Here is a 16,048-nt window from a genome sequence, read left to right as displayed (position 1 = left end):
GTTTTCGTGATGATAGCAATTTGCTAAAGCGTTTTAAAAATGTTATTTTTTTGTTAACCACAATTCAGTTAGAAAATGTTCCCCTAAATAATGAGTGTATACAGCTGTATATGTGTAAATAATGTGTATAGCGATGTGTTTTTCTTTTCTTAGACACAATTTTCTTTCTCTCAAAAGGGTTGAGAAAACTGCTGTAATTGATCAGTACTTAAATGACATTGGTGTAATTTCTCAGTTCAAAATTAATGTTCACTAAGAGTTATTACATGATGAATATTTGACAGAACTTATTCCTGCTAGATTTTTCTAAGTCTTATTCTTTGTGATGTTTTGGGCTGAGCTAGAATTTGAACCTAGGCCTACCTGATCGTAAATTCATTTCTTCCTTCTTTATTTTTTTTTTTAAAGATTTTATTTATTTATTTGACAGACAGAGATCACAAGTAGACAGAGAGGCAGGCAGAGAGAGAGGAGGAAGCAGGCTCCCCGCTGAGCAGAGAGCCCGATGCGGGGCTCGATCCCAGGACCCTGGGATCATGACCTGAGCCGAAGGCAGAGGCTTTAACCCACTGAGCCACCCAGGCGCCCCTCTTCCTTCTTTATTACACAGCATTTCAGAAGTCGAAAGGTGAAAATAATAAAACATAGCAGATTTATAAGTCATAGGGAAATCAGTTAATATCATTAAAAACTGCATAAAGAAGCTACTGACAAAATTATAGACATTTATATACAAATATCTCTTTACCAATGTGTATGCTCTGGGCAATACAAAGGTTTGAGAAACAAGGATTTGTACTGACAAGAGCCAAATTCCATGTAAAAATTTAAGGAAATAAAGGAAATCAGAACATCCTGTCTTCTTCCAGTTACTAAAATTTATATTCATGAGACTGATAAAAGTCTGCAAGCAGCAATTTTGTTTCTAAAAATATTTTATTAAATAACTGTTAAATAAGATTTTACAAAGCAAATTGCATAGAAAAAGGTAAAAATGTTTATGTTCCCAAAACTTTCCATGTCCTTTGTCCATCATCTTCTTGTCAGCTGCTCTTACTCACAGAGAGCTGGTACGAAGGGACAGAGCTGAGATGTCCCCGTCTGCTTCTCGTCAGGCAGGAAGGGCACGGCACCCTGCAGGGATTTAGCATGTCTCCAGGTAACAGTGGCTACACAGAGCTTGCTTCTAAGTTGGCTCACCTGTCTGGCGGCCATCAGTCTCAGGCAGGAGACTCTCACATCACTCAGGAAGAGTTAAGAAGCTGAACGAGGTTTTCAAGACATTTCAAGTAATAGGCATTTAGAGGGGTTTCTTCTGAGTTTGAGAAAGCTGAGAGAGAATAATAAAGAGTATGGAAAAATAAGTTTATTAAATTTAGTACTGCACTTGAGAACAGACAATTTCTATTTATTTTTATTTTTAGCTTTTTATAGCCAGAAAGTATAAACAAACATCAATATACCTCCATAATGGCTGCCATTACCTACAGCCCCACAAGAATGCCTTGCTTTATGTACGTATCATCCCTCAAATGCACAAATTCTAACATAACTACCTCTAGAAACTCACGGTCACAGTGAGAAACAAACTGAAAAATCCACAAACCACTTATAAAAAATCAGGCTATAAAAGCACAAATTAATAACAGACTTAGTACAGTACAAGAAAGACACAATACAGTGCTTTAGCATAAAAAGTGTTCAAAGAATAATGCTCACTGAAAACTAGTGTCACTTAAAATGAATAAGGAACCATGAAAAGAAAACCCTGCCTCCTATCATGATCACATCACCGGGCTGAGAGGATAGAGGGGCAACTCGATCTGTTCTCGGAAGACTGTAATTCAACTACCTGATGTTAGATCAAAGTTTTCTGTTCAAGGTCAATTCTAATTGGGCCCAGTTCTTATCACCTCAGAACACATTACAGCACAGAGGTAGCCACTGGCAAAGGAAGTTTAGTGCATGAAAAAGAAAACGAATTGGAGAAAGATCAAAGACATATTTTAAGAAATTATATCTCAAACCTTCATCTATCAAAACAATTTATTATTTAAAAAGGTGACATAAATGAAAAGTAGGGACCAGATATCAGCACATTTTATAGTGCTTCAATAAAAAAGCTCTTCAAACATCAGTGTAGAAAACATCATCTTGCTGTGAAGTATCCAATATTCGTTAATCAGGGAATCCGCTTAATAGCTTCCAAGTTTAACCGTAATCTCTCTCATAACAGAACTTACTTTTCTTTGCTAAGGAATATGCTTCATCCACTCTTCTCTTTATTGATGGATTTTTCAAAGTTGTTTTTGCCTGCAGGTAACACAGAGCAATCCATTAACTAGATTTATTCCCATATGCTGCGGATCAGGGTACCACAGTGCTAATGCTGCCAGTGCTGAGCACAGCATTCAGCAGAGTACTACGAAGGTAACGACGGAGCTAGGGAATAACGACTGAGCACATCTCACTGTGCTGTCACCCACATCCTTCCCTCCCTAACTCACTCCTTTCTCTGGAGCTCCATGTGCTTCTCTCCCTGCCCTTCTCCCCTAACCTCAAGTCTTAAAGGAAGACTCAGTCTTGGTTTCAATATTCCATATGCCCTCAAAGCCCAGATTTCAGATGAAGCGTATCAAACAGTACCAGTTGTAACTGCAGAGTAACTGCAGAGCGTCAACTCCTGTGCTAAGCCCTGGGGACCACAGTGAAAGCGACAGCACAGACACGGGACAGCCAGCCACGAGCACCATTCGGGGACAGTGTCGATCCCAGCATGGTCTGTCACTTGCCCACTACTTGACTGCTAGACATACGAAGGCATTTCTCTCAGGAACGAGATGTCTGCAGTCAAAGAGAAGCCGAAAGGCCAGGGAGAGCAAGGACAGGTCCGCACCTGCGGATCGCTCCCGTGAGGCTGGTCCTGGGCTGCAGCCTCACAAGAACCAAGTTTTCTCAAAACTCGGTAATAGCACAGGCTAGACCAAGAGGAATCACACAGCTGGGTAAAACTCCATTATCTGGTTTTATTTCAGGATGCATTTTTCCTTGATACATCTTTTAGCAGAAACGATCTATACTAGTATTAAATCAGTATGCCAAATCGATTTATACTGACAGGGAAAATTCACCCCAAAGAGACACCTTTTTGAAATGAGGCCTCCTGTTAATTAAATGAAAAAGATTTCAACTGATGGCTCACTAATTGTATAAATGCACAAGACAACAAGGTCTTTGAGTTCACTTTTTCTCCCTTGCTGATGCTCCGCCAGCATCCCTGGATGTACCCTCAGAGCCTCGGTGTTTGCCCTCGGCTAGAACAAGGACTTTAAAAACTGACCTTTTGATAATTGTGAATCAGAGCCCAAAGCGCAGCTGCTCCAATCCTCTGAGCATTTTGGTTCTCACTTTCCAGACAGGCAGCTAGCACACTAATGACTTTTTCTAATAATAAACACATGAGAAAAAAAAAGTTCAGTCCCAGACATTACAATGTATTCTGATCTTGGACTAGTCAGATACTCCCTTTTCCCCCATCGGAACACACACAAAGTTGGTATCACTAGACTATGATGGGAGGACATCACTAGACTATGAGGGGAGGACACTGACTATGTGTGGGAGGACAACCTCAAAACAAATTATTTTCATGACAGGCATAGAACAGTCAGGGAAGCCGTGGCAGCCTAATTTTTTTGGCCCTAATTCAACAACAACACATTCATTTAAACAACAATAGTGGAGAAGTAAGTAATTACACAAAGAGTCGTATAAAGGAGCTGTTCAATTATAGCTCACATTTTGATGTGCAGGAGAACAGATTTGCTCTTATGATAAATTATAAAGACTATTATAAGAACATCAACAGCATGGGTTACCATATAAAACAATAATCAAGAAATATGAAATTAGTTAAGCTTTTTAAAAAAGGACTAAGCATTTTAGAGAAATGTTTTCATGTATGTATATGTCAGAGGAAAAAGTAATTTAAAGGCATATCAACACACGAGATATGTCCCCTTTTTGCAAAGCTAGCCAGAGTATGAAATCAAGACTTACAAATTATCTGTAGTAGCCTAATTGTTTACGTGAAGATGCAAAGTTCAGTCCCAAGGAAACTGTCAGGGTGTTTCAGACCAATATATGAACCTATCTTATTACTTATTTTTATATATATCACTAAATTGTATAAAATTACTTTTCCTCTCAAATGTATGTTTAAAAACATGTAGCATTCTCAAGGGTTGCTATGGGAACTCTCAGCATGTAGAACCACTCCTCGTTCTACTACATGCGTCTCATTACACCGTAACCTGGTTGAGGGCAAAACGTGCGTCTGCTCACTGATGAATATTTCAACCCTAGTGCCAGTTTATTTTAGGCCCTTAATAAATACTATCTGGATGAAAGATTCCATAACTAAAGCAACAAAAATGCTGTTTTGGTAATTCTGTTTAGTTTTTAAAGAAATTTTAAATGTTCTACGGAGAAAAAAAAAGCTGCTGCATAAAGTAACTTCTGTATAGTTGAGGGATAGTGTGGAAGGTACATACAGGTGCTGAACTTTCCTGCCAACTACCCCTACTCCTTACCACACCTCCACCTTCCCTAGTTTCCCTTGCTTTTCCTGTACCCTAACTTTCCCTAACTAGCCTATATAAATAGTTATCTGATGAAATTTGTTATGTGAGGTTGTAGGTGGCAGCTGGCACTCTTAGGGCACATCATGAAATGAAAGGGTGGTTCCCAGGTGATTCTCTGAGTATCATCAAGTGATATTTTTACACAGTGTACTAAACACTCAGAACATATAAGCTATAATCTAAGTGAGTTTATAATAACTCCCTTCACCAGTTACTATCTCTTAGGCATTTTTAATAAAGTACATATATAGATCAATTAATATGGTGTCCCCAATGATGATGTAACTAGGTCAATTTAAAAAAATATGTTTTACTGTGAAATACAGCATGCATACAAAAAAGGCACATTAAACATTTTTAACTAATGGGTAGTCCATTAACCAATGAATGGATAAAGAAGATGTGGGGTATATCTACAATGGAATATTATGCAGCCATCAAAAAAATTGAAATCTTCCCATTTGCAACAACCTGGATGGAACTACAGAATATTACACTAAGAAAATAAGTCAATCAGAGAAAGACAATTATCATATGATCTCACTGGTATGTGGAATCTAAGAAACCAGGCAGAGGATCATAGGGGAAGAGAGGAAAAAATGAAATAAGATGAAACCAGAGAGGGAGACAAACCATAAGAGACTCCTAATCATAGGAAATAAACTGAGGGTCGCTGGAGGGGAGGCGAGGAGGGGGATGGGATAAATGGGTGATGGACTTTGGGGAGGGTATATGTTGTAATGAGCACTGGGTATTATATAAGACTGATGAATCACAGGCCTATATCCCTGAAACAAATAATATATTATATGTTAATTACTGGATTTAAATTTTTTAAAAATTTTAATTAAAGTTTAATAGGTATGAAGGGAGCACCCATATATACCTATAAATAACTTCAAGAGACTAGATAACAGTAAAATGTAGCTAGTAAGTAGTAAATGATGAGTTTTAAATACTTTTTACCTTTCTTCTTAATATAACTGAGTTAATTACTTATTCAGGCATGTCGTATTCCTAGCTTGAAATCAGCTATATTAAGAGTATTTACACCATGAAAACCACAAAGGCAACAAACCAGAGCTGAATTAATGGTAAAGCTGAAAGAGGTCTGTTTTATGACTATATTTTGCATAAAGGTGAGAAACAGTTTTCACAGCATATTACAAATTAGATTTAATGACAATACACTGATTGGGAGAAAAGCCAACCGGGATGCGATTTCGTGTGTCACATCATGATGAGACCGCAACCACAGATGGGCTTACAGACACAAGAGTTCAGTAAGTGGCTCCCACGTTGTGCTCCCATGGTCGGTACAGATATATTCATAGAACTTGTTTAGTTATTATTTCAAATCTTTCCATTTTCCATTTTCCTACCTCCTGCAAACATTTCCAGGCTGGCCACTTACTTATCTAAACATGGCATAAATCAATTTATCTTTAAATCTGTGTCTTTAATTCCAGTATCTGAAGCCTGGGCAGACGAGCTGGGTGTCTCCCCTGCTGGCTCTCACTCACGTCGCCGCAGCTCCTGCTCTGCTGGGTCACAGGTCACCACTCTCTGGTTAGTACTTTTTGAAAACATGTGGCGGTTCTCTGAGGCCCAGTCCGCCCTTGCCCTCCCTCCGTCAGAGCGGCAGAGAGCCTGTGTGGAGCACCCAGAGCCACTGTCACTCCAGGTTCGTCTCAAACCAAGGTCACAGGCCACTCAGGCTCTACACCTCTGGGGTGCCCATGCTCACACTTGTTTTTCTGGTCTTTATAATAACATAAATAAGGGTTGGGGGACCAATTTAATTTTGATTCATCCTTCTCCTAAGAGCTTAGTTCTTTGGAGTTCTACCTTAATACAAACAAGATGGCCCGTGAACTCTCCATCTTAGACACTCTTGACTGTTGTTCCCAGATTCCTTGGCATGCCTGAACTGAAGCCAAGCGTACAATGTTGGCAAATGTCCTTGAAACAAAAAATACATACTTCATACATATATTTTGTGTCTAAGGCATAAACTTTCAATCAAAATTGGCCTGGGAGTTTCCCACTATCTTTTCAGTTCTTTGATTTTTTTTTTTTTTAACGGTGAATTTTGACATATTTTATCTAGTATAATTTTGTTGTTTTCAGAGGAGTCCTTGCCTGAAATTACCAGAAATAAGGAGTATTCTAGCTCTACTTCTAACAGTAAGGTCAAGCCCCACAACTCACTCCATTTCTAACCATCAAAACCAGAGGTGGGGCACTCATGATCAGAGTTTTTCCAGTCTTACCTGGTAGATTTTTAAGCTAGCTGACTCTAAGCCCTCCCTCTGGATGCCCAACAGGAAATAGGAGGCAGTGACATGCCTTCAAAGGTCCGTACAAAAACCGCACAGTTGCTGCCTCCTATTCCTGCCTTGGAGGCCCCCGATCTCATGTCTCTGGGGCTGAGGAAGCTCCTCCTTACCAAAAGTTTGTCCAACTGTTTTAAGCTGAGGAGGAAGAGAGAGCATCACTATTACAAAGAAATGCTAAAAATAAATCCAGGGGGAAAATGTAGACTTCTTGAATTCCCTAAAGCCCATCCTTTTTCTGACTCGCTCAATAATAAAATTGTAGTGAGTAGTCCCGAAGAAAAACTCCTTCTGAGAAAAACGAGTAATAGGTGATAGCAGGCCTGGGAACAGACACCTCACCTATCTATCGCACTGCCCTATGAGGCAGGGCCTATCACTGGCCTCACTTTACCCACGTGAGGACTGAGGCACACCCTTTGGACGGCAGCCAGCACAGCATCAGTGGAGGAACTACAGAAAAGCAGAGCTCAGATCCACAGCTCATTTTGCAAAGTTAAAAGCTGACCGAGCTTCTAAAATCTCTCCCTGTATTTCCAACAATTCCATAATTACCAGAAAAAGAGAATCACCACTGCATACACAGCAGGAAATAGGCAGAATCATTGCCACTCACTTAGAAAACTCCATGTGTCCTGGAAAAATACCTCAAAGAAAGATTAAGTAAAAAACATGAAAGGAAAAGAGAACTAATCTATCTGGAGCATCAACTACGTACCATAAATTGTACAGGTACTTTATGTGCGTTTATAAACTGATTTCTACCAAACCAAGAGAGGATTATTTTACAGATGTAGAAACTAGACCCAGGGAAGCTGCCCCAGGTGACTCTGGAGTGAGCACACAAGGGTCGGCACCCAACACCAGGTGTGTGGAAATCTAGACCCCCACCTCTGATTTCCCCCCAAAACAATGCAATGTAACCTTATAAAACTCCCTCCTATAAAATTCACACTCTCCTCACAGAAAAAGCACATGGTTGCAGAAACAGAAATTTCCATTTCCCTCCTTCTGCTTCAAAATTTTTCTGAATCCTCTCCCCCATCTGTCCTACATCTCAGAGAACGAGGTCTCTGTAAGGCTAATGTCACCATATGGTCGTGGGTTCTGAACCCTCCAGCCCGCACAGGAGCTCTTTCAATCACTGGGCGCTCACTGAGGGCTGACTATGACAGGCACAACTCCGCATGCTACAGAGAAACGTGAAGAAAAGGGACAAAAGCCTCTTGACCTCATAAGAGCTAATGTTCTAATGCTGGGCAGACTAGGAATAAACAAATACGGGCTGAACACATATAGTATCTCAACTGTTGATAATGCTATGGAGAAAAATAAAACAGGCAGAGGAGAGAGTGAGAGGAGAGGAGAGAAGGCAGCAAGAAGGATGTGAGGACTATCATGTTGACAGGTGGGTCTGGAAAGGCTTCACTGAGGCAGCATCTGCTCAGAGACCTAGAGGAGCGAGGGGGAGAGAGATGGGAGAAGTCAGGGCGCGGCCGGACAGACCCCACTCCATGCTCCTCTTCCCTGCTACCTCCTGGATCCAGTGTAGCCACCAGTGGCAAGACTTGTTAACCCTGAGGTCTAGACTCCTGGAAGTCCCTGGAGGGCTGGAGCCACGTCTGGTTCACCTCTGAGGACGAGATCACACCTGATTCATTCCAACGGCCTCTACCCTCCCACAGGGCCTTGTACACAGTGGTGCCTAATAAATACCTGACAACTTATTTATAAAACAATTCTGTGTTATAATCTGAATGGAATACTCAAGGAATGACCACATGTATAACCAGATGCGTGTGTCTGTGCGTGCGCGTGTGTGTGCGCGTGTGCGCACGCGCGTGCTGTGGATCATGTGAATACTCACCATTAGCCAGGATCTTGGGCTTATTGGCAGGACTGAAGCAAATATTATGAAAGATAAGAAGTGGTATGGAAGGGCTGCTCTTGTGCTTATATTTGCTCATCTCTGTAAGTAAGTCTAAACAGCCGTCCAGCCTCAGGATCATTTGTTGCCCGTCTTCTCCAAATGATATATTCAGGAGTAATTTTAACCAAAGAATGGTCAGATTACTGAGATGCTTATTTCCTCCTTTTGGCAATGTTAGAGATAGAAAGTTCTGTAAGAAGTTACTCTGTGGGTAAATAGAGAGAATATTATTTTCTTTCTGAGTCTTTTCATTACTTTCCTTGTCCCTTGGAGACCAATTAACTAGAATTCTGCTCTTCTTTTCCACAACTTTAATTCCTCCTTCCTCCTAACACCTACCTTCCAAATATTCCATCTATATTGTTTCCAAGTATAAGTGAAAAAGTTAAAGAGCACAAAATAGTGCTCAAATTTTAATTCTTGTAATTCTTTCCTGATGATGGATAAGTAACTACATATAGTCAACTCTTAATTATTTAGGATGGATAATTCAGTTTAGGGATTATTTTAGGCCTCTTGAGTTTTCTCTTTCTGTCTGCCTTCTGGCAATTTTGCTGCTCATTAAAAGCTATCCTATGGGGAGGAAAAAGAAACAAAACCGAAATCAGTCTTGGATACCAGTTAACAGCTCTACTAGTACTAAAGAAAAATGAATCTAAGCATTCTTAAAATTTTTTTTTTTTAAATCTCTGTGTACATCTTATATTCACTTTAACCGTTTACCTTCACAGATAATTTCTCATGGCTACATGCCATCTTAGTAAACTTAGAAATGAATACCAAAAATATCAGTTAGGTATTTTGATCAGGGTACAGAAATATGATCACTGAACGTTCACAAATGTCCAGAGTATCTCTCATTTCTCTCCTGCTTAATAATCTATTCAGGCCTATTTCTTGGGTTCTCCTGCACCTAAATCAAGATGCTGGCTCGAATCTATAAGGTAAATTTAACACTTTTACACAGAAGGACTCCCAGTCTAAAAATGAAATGGTTAAGAAAGTACTAAGTCACTATATTGTATACCTGAAACTAGTATTACCTTGTATATGTTAATTGGAATTTAAATAAAAATTTTAAAAAAATAAAAAATAAAAAACGAAAACGAAATGAGCAACAGAAATATTAGCAACACAACCCAAGCAAAAAGCAAACTGCAAAACTATAGGCCCACTTCGTACTGTACTTGCCATCACTCACAGCTACTTCTCATCGCTCAGTCCAAATTAATTCTTTTTAGATTTATCCCTTGCCTTTCCCGTTCAGATAGATTCTGCCATGATATTGGAGATTTGGCGTTGACGCTAGTGATGAAATATATGGTAGTTCCTTAAATTATAAATATGCTATAGCATTCTTTCTTTTTGCTAGAGCTAAAGATGCTTTTAGACAACTCCCTATACTAGACATGGTGGAGAGAAACTAGACATTTTAGAATCCCAGCTGTACAACAGTGCTAGCTACTTTTTCTATGCCTATGGATGAGTAATGGAGAGGTATAACTATAGTGCCCGGGGCTCATTATGACAAAGCAGCAGGGGAAGGCTCAGGGGTTGCCTAATTAGAGCAGAGGAAAAACAATTTGATTGAGCCGCACCTGAAACAGAGTCCAATGAAATATACATCAAAACATGCTTGAGCACAGTAACATAGCCTGAGAGTGGAAGACACCGTCAAGATCATGTTTAACCTGAGAAGTTTACAAATGAAGCTTAGGGAAAGAAGGTCTCCAGTTCAAAGTCACATGTCAGACCCAAGACTAGCAGTCATTTGGGAGCTCCTATTCTACTTTGCCCATGTGCTCTACAGGGAGGTGGCAGGAAGCCCTACTCCCAGTCTGTGCTCCCACACAAGTGCAAATGGCACCACACACAGCCACCTCAGCATGACTTCACATGTATATCCAGCCCTATGCCAGCAAATAAATGGCTGCTTCTGGTGGGAGTAGTGGGTCCCTGATTTGCATCCTTTGCCAACTTACGCAGGGTGAGCATTCCCACCGTGACTGATTTCAAGATAGCAATGTGATGTCAAGTGGGTCACAAAATTGCTGAAAATCAGCAATGACACTCATGAGCCAGCCTGAGTTAGCTCCCACAGACCACTGAAAAGACTGTTCCTTAGTCATAACTGCTATTTATTTGGAGACTGCCGTTGGAGTGGGGTGTTTTGAGGTGGGTGGAGGATGGGGAGCTGACACAATAGAGGAAAAGGAGACTAAATTCTTATGAATGCTGTCAACTTTCATAATTTATCTTGGCGTCCATGTAAAAGAAACAGAAACAAACCACAGATCACATTATAACAGATAATGTGATCATATTCACATCTTAAAGGATCTTCCAAATTACGGATTCTGCTCATACATATCTAAATATAACCTCATTGAACATGTGTATTAAAATTTGTTTAACTCATTCAATCCACTATAAAGTACCCTAGGGTAAAATCAGTGATAAGAAGTCAGGTTTTGGCACTGGAGACCCAGAGGACTGATAACATCACCTATTGTGTCATAAAGAAGTTAGGTTTTAAGTGGGGAGAAGCGGCTATGACTTCACACACCATTTTGACAAAGTAAATTGAACGGAAATCGTTACTGCTCAATTTGGTCTACATAAAGACCAATACATTACTTTTATGATCTCAAATAAATGTAAGACAGCTGTCTTTCTAAAGCCCTCATTTTTAGAGAGATAAAATATAATGTAGAAGCTAAGAAGATAAACGAAAAGGAAATGGAATGATCATACTCTAGCCTGTCACTTTTCATGTGTCATCTATCACCTGGCTTTAAACAAAGTGAACCTTCTTAATCTTTTTAAAATCTTTTAAAATATGATGTTTTGAAATCATAATAACTTAATCATAGAAATTGAGTTCCAGATTTTTCATACATGTTCTCGATTAGAAGGATTATTTTACTATCCTTCTCAAGATATGAAGGGGATGCCTGGGTGCCTGTCGGTTAAGAGTCCGACTCTTTATTTTAGCTCAAGTCGTGGTCTCAGGGTCGTGAGATGGAGCCCCATGTCAGACTCCGTGCTCCACAGGGAGTCTGCTTGATATCCTCTCTCTCTCTTTCTGCCCCCTCCTCCACTCTCACATGCACTCTCTCTCTAAAATAAATTAATTTTTAAAAAGATATGAAAGAGAGATTAAGTACTTACTTTCTGAATTACTCCTTTACAATCATGAGATAAGGCCAGATTTGAAAGAAACATAAAAACCATCTGCTGAACTGCAGTGTTCTCAAGAGGCATCTGGGAAGCCAACTTCAGGACACACCCCAGCAGAGATGTGCCAGGGGCTCCTCTATACGCAGCTTGAACCGGATGTAGTCCGTAACTTGACCAACAAAGAGAACTGCAACCTTAAAAAAAAAAGAAACAGCCTATCACAATGTCTTCTTAGTTTCACTGTTTAGTTTAAAAACCCTAAGTAGTGGGGTGCCTGGGTGGCTCAGTTGTTAAGCAGCTGCCTTCGGCTCAGGTCACGATCCCAGGGTCCTGGGATGGAGCCCCATATCAGGCTCCCTGCTCAGCAGGAAGCCTGCTTCTCCCTCTCCCACTCCCTCTGCTTGTGTTCCCTCTCTCGCTGTGTCTCTGTCAAGTAAAAACAAACAAAAAAAAATAACCCTAAGCAGTGAAGCATATCTGTCCATCAATGACTTATTCACTAACCTATGACCTGCTTATGGGCACTAAAGGCTAGTGCTGAGGCCTACATTCAGTCTAATGGATCTGCCATCCTCACTGAAGGTCTCTTGATCTCAATAGGGCATTTTAAAACACTAAGTTTATTTTTTTTTTAAAGAATAAAATATGCACAAGAAGTTTTTAAACGGTTCCTTAAAAAGACATCTAAAGAAAGACTTGTGTAGAAGAATAGAATTTTAGAAATGGAATGTAACTTGGTCTAATGCCTTCATTTCACAGAAGAAAAAAAAAAAGAGGGACACAAAAATGCTGGGGTGTGGGCACAGACAAATGACAGCAGCCATGTACGCTAACTAAGGGCACAGTCTCACAGAAGCCAGTGACTTGCTCGGAGTGACACAGCTCATAAGCACAAAGAGCCAGCAGTGGCATCAACTGGTTTTCCAGGTCCAGTGTTTTCTCAATAAATTAAACAACCATACGGATTTATCATGGGAGTAAAATAATCATAAAAGAATTAGAAATTCATCTCACTGTATTATAACATAAATCTAAAGAAAATTAACTTATGAAAGTCCATGCAAGGAGGCCAGCCTATGTATAACTAGATCAGAATCAAATACATTCTGCAAGATAAAGTCATAAAAGGCAAGGAGACACAAATAATATAGTGATCTTTCCTCTACTCACACTACATAGCAGTAACCAAACAGCAAGGTTTCTATTAAATCCACTAAATGATGCCTGAAAACAAACGAGATAGGAAAATAAAAGGTTTCTTCCTTGATCTAGGAACCTAACCACAATCTTATATTTACATCAATTTTAAGTATAAAACTAACATAGATTATAGTTTCAAAAGACTCAAAAAATGTTTCTTTTGCTCGATATTTAGCGACTGATTCTTCTTTCCCGCTTCCTTCCCTAAACTCTCAACTAAGGCGTGAAGGCCGGTGAAGAAGGACAAGGCGCAGATGCAGCACCGGGCAGATGGTCTACTGCACCGGCCGTCCTGTCAGGGGCAGGGAGCTGGAGGACACAGCCACAGGAGACTGTCCAAGCAGAAGTGAGAACGAGAAAGTCAGTGACAGAACAAAAACAAGGAAATTCTGTGCTATGGCTCACTCCATACACCACAGTGAAAGTTCAGGCATTAAAAACTTGAAAGTCTGTGTCATCGGTTCCTGCTGGGGAGAGACAAGCTGAGTGGGCTCCAGGAACAGACAGCCCAGAGCTGGGGTGGAGGCCCATGTCTGACCATCAAGCACATGGTAGTGATGAGATGGACTCCAAACTGTTTTGAGTTCCAGTCCTTTCTCTGCATATCTTTCCATGTTTGGAGAACCCAGATGCTGAGCTGCTGAATGGTGGCTAGATGAAAGCTCGCGCTCTTGCTGACCAGACCTTACATGTATGACCCCGAGTTTCCACGGGGAAATGAATACTGCCAGCAATCCTACTTCACCTCCAGAGCAGGTTTTCTTTCCCTCAGCTCAAACAGCTACTTCACACCTCCTCCTCCTCTTTTCTCAAATCACTCCCAACCTTGCCTTGGCTCATTCTTAGCTCTCGGTCTCTAACAATGCATGGCCCTCAGCAGCTTCTCAATAAAACACCTGGTAAAGGCATGAAAAGAGGTGTCCCAATGACACCAGTTATCACAAGGCCAACTGTATCCAGAGCTACGTTTCATCATGCCAGCTCCTACTCTAAAATCTATAAAAGTTTTAACCTTTTTTATTTTATTTTATTTTTTCAGTGTTCCAAGATTCATTGTTTATGCACCACATCCAGTGCTCCACGCAATACGTGTCTTCCTTAATACCCACCACCAGGCTCACCCATCCTCCATCCCCCTCCTTTCCAAAACCCTCAGTTTGTTTCTCACAGTTCATCCCCTCCTCCAATTTACCCCAATTCAGTTTTCCTTTCCTTCTCCTAATGTCCTCTGTTATTCCTTATGCTCCACAAGTAAGTGAAACCATATGATAATTGACTTTCTCTGCTTGACTTATTTCACTCAGCATAATCTCCTCCAGTCCCATCCATGTTGATACAAAAGTTGGGTATTCATCCTTTCTGAGGGCTGAGTAATATTCTATTGTATATATGGACCATATCTTCTTTATCCATTCATCTGCTGAAGACCTTTATTTGGTTTTTAAAGTTTTACATCATAATTTTCACTCTCTCAATTTTCCTACTAAATTCAATTTCTCACTGCCATATAACCAGGCAAGTATCTTCCCCCTCTATTCCCTGAGCTGTCTAATGGCTCTTCCTATCTCAACAAACACATATTGAAGTATCTTACAGTACCTACGAGAAAACTTCCCGCTAACCAAGATACATTCTATAAGTAGGAAAAACACTTCAAAATACGTATTTGTTTTTCCAGTCCACTTTAACAATATTATATAAAATTAATGTTTCAGTATACTCCTGAAAGGCAGTGTTGGGATCTATTTACCATTTGGAAAATTTGCAGTATAGACACAAAGTAGCTGCAGGGCAATTTGCATCAATGAATCATCCATCAAAAGCCAAGGCCAGAGAGAGTGTAAGACAGGAACGAGATGAGCTTCCAGAGCTGCTTCCTGTTGTGAAAAGGAAATGCAGACAGTATTAGTCTGAATATATTAAAATCAAAGTTAAAATCAAGTTAAAAAAACAAACCTGTTACCAACAAAAGGAGACAAAAACTGAATTTATCTTTGTTCTGATTAGTGCCAGCTGGCATTGGAACCCTGCGGACGGATTCAGCACCTTGCCCAGGACGGCCCTGACCACGAGCCCAACCAGTCTCAGGAAGTCCCTTCAACACTGGGGTGGCCACAATACACAACTTAGGTAAAAAACGTTAAAGAAACAGCTTCTAGGGGCGCCTGGGTGGCTCGGTGTGTTAAGCCTCCGCCTTCGGCTCAGGTCATGATCTCAGGGTCCTGGGATCAAGCCCCGCATCGGCTTCTCTGCTCAGTGGGGAGCCTGCTTCCCCCTCTCTCTCTGCCTGCCTCTTTGCTTGCTTGTGATCTCTCTCTCTGACAAATAAATAAAATCTTAAAAAAAAAAAAAAGAAACAGCTTCTAAACATGCAAGATGGTGACATCTCACCACACTGAATAAACTCTTATAAATACTCTGATACTGTTAAGAAATTGAATTTTCTGGTTAAGTAAACATTCTAAGTTGTCCCCTCCACCATCTCTCTCCTCTGTATTTATATGTGTGTACATCTGTCTAGTAAGTCTGGATAGATCAGAGGTAGATTACTGTTTGTAAATACTTTGAACACAGTAAAATTTAGTTAAAATAATATGCTAAATCAATAAATTCTTAAGTAACTCATAGTCTTTATTACAAAGATCAGTTACCCCCAAAACAATATTACGTATACAATCTAACCGTTTGCGGTAAATGCAGCAATCGCTTACGTGAACAGGAATTACTAGGCAATTTTCAGACCCATGCGCTCACATGTC

General features: G+C 40.2%; 1 protein-coding gene across 1 annotated transcript in view; it reads right to left on the bottom strand.

Annotated features, from left to right (window-relative positions):
• Positions 1-917: 917 nt before the first annotated feature.
• Positions 918-16,048, bottom strand: part of LOC111154257 (rotatin) — a 163,209-nt gene continuing 148,078 nt past the window's right edge. Inside the window, exons 44-49 of the mRNA XM_022513760.1 lie at positions 15,040-15,166; positions 12,081-12,283; positions 8,847-9,114; positions 3,341-3,444; positions 2,244-2,313; positions 918-1,330 (exon numbers count right to left, since the gene is read on the bottom strand). Coding sequence (XP_022369468.1) covers positions 1,245-1,330; positions 2,244-2,313; positions 3,341-3,444; positions 8,847-9,114; positions 12,081-12,283; positions 15,040-15,166 — 858 coding nt within the window. The 3' untranslated portion in view covers positions 918-1,244. The remainder of the gene's footprint in view (positions 1,331-2,243; positions 2,314-3,340; positions 3,445-8,846; positions 9,115-12,080; positions 12,284-15,039; positions 15,167-16,048) is intronic.

This window comes from Enhydra lutris, unplaced genomic scaffold (assembly GCF_002288905.1).
Source record: "Enhydra lutris kenyoni isolate GAN:26980312 unplaced genomic scaffold, ASM228890v2 scaffoldscaffold36, whole genome shotgun sequence".
NCBI lineage: Eukaryota > Metazoa > Chordata > Mammalia > Carnivora > Mustelidae > Enhydra > Enhydra lutris.
This window is presented reverse-complemented; position numbering and strand designations above follow the sequence as displayed.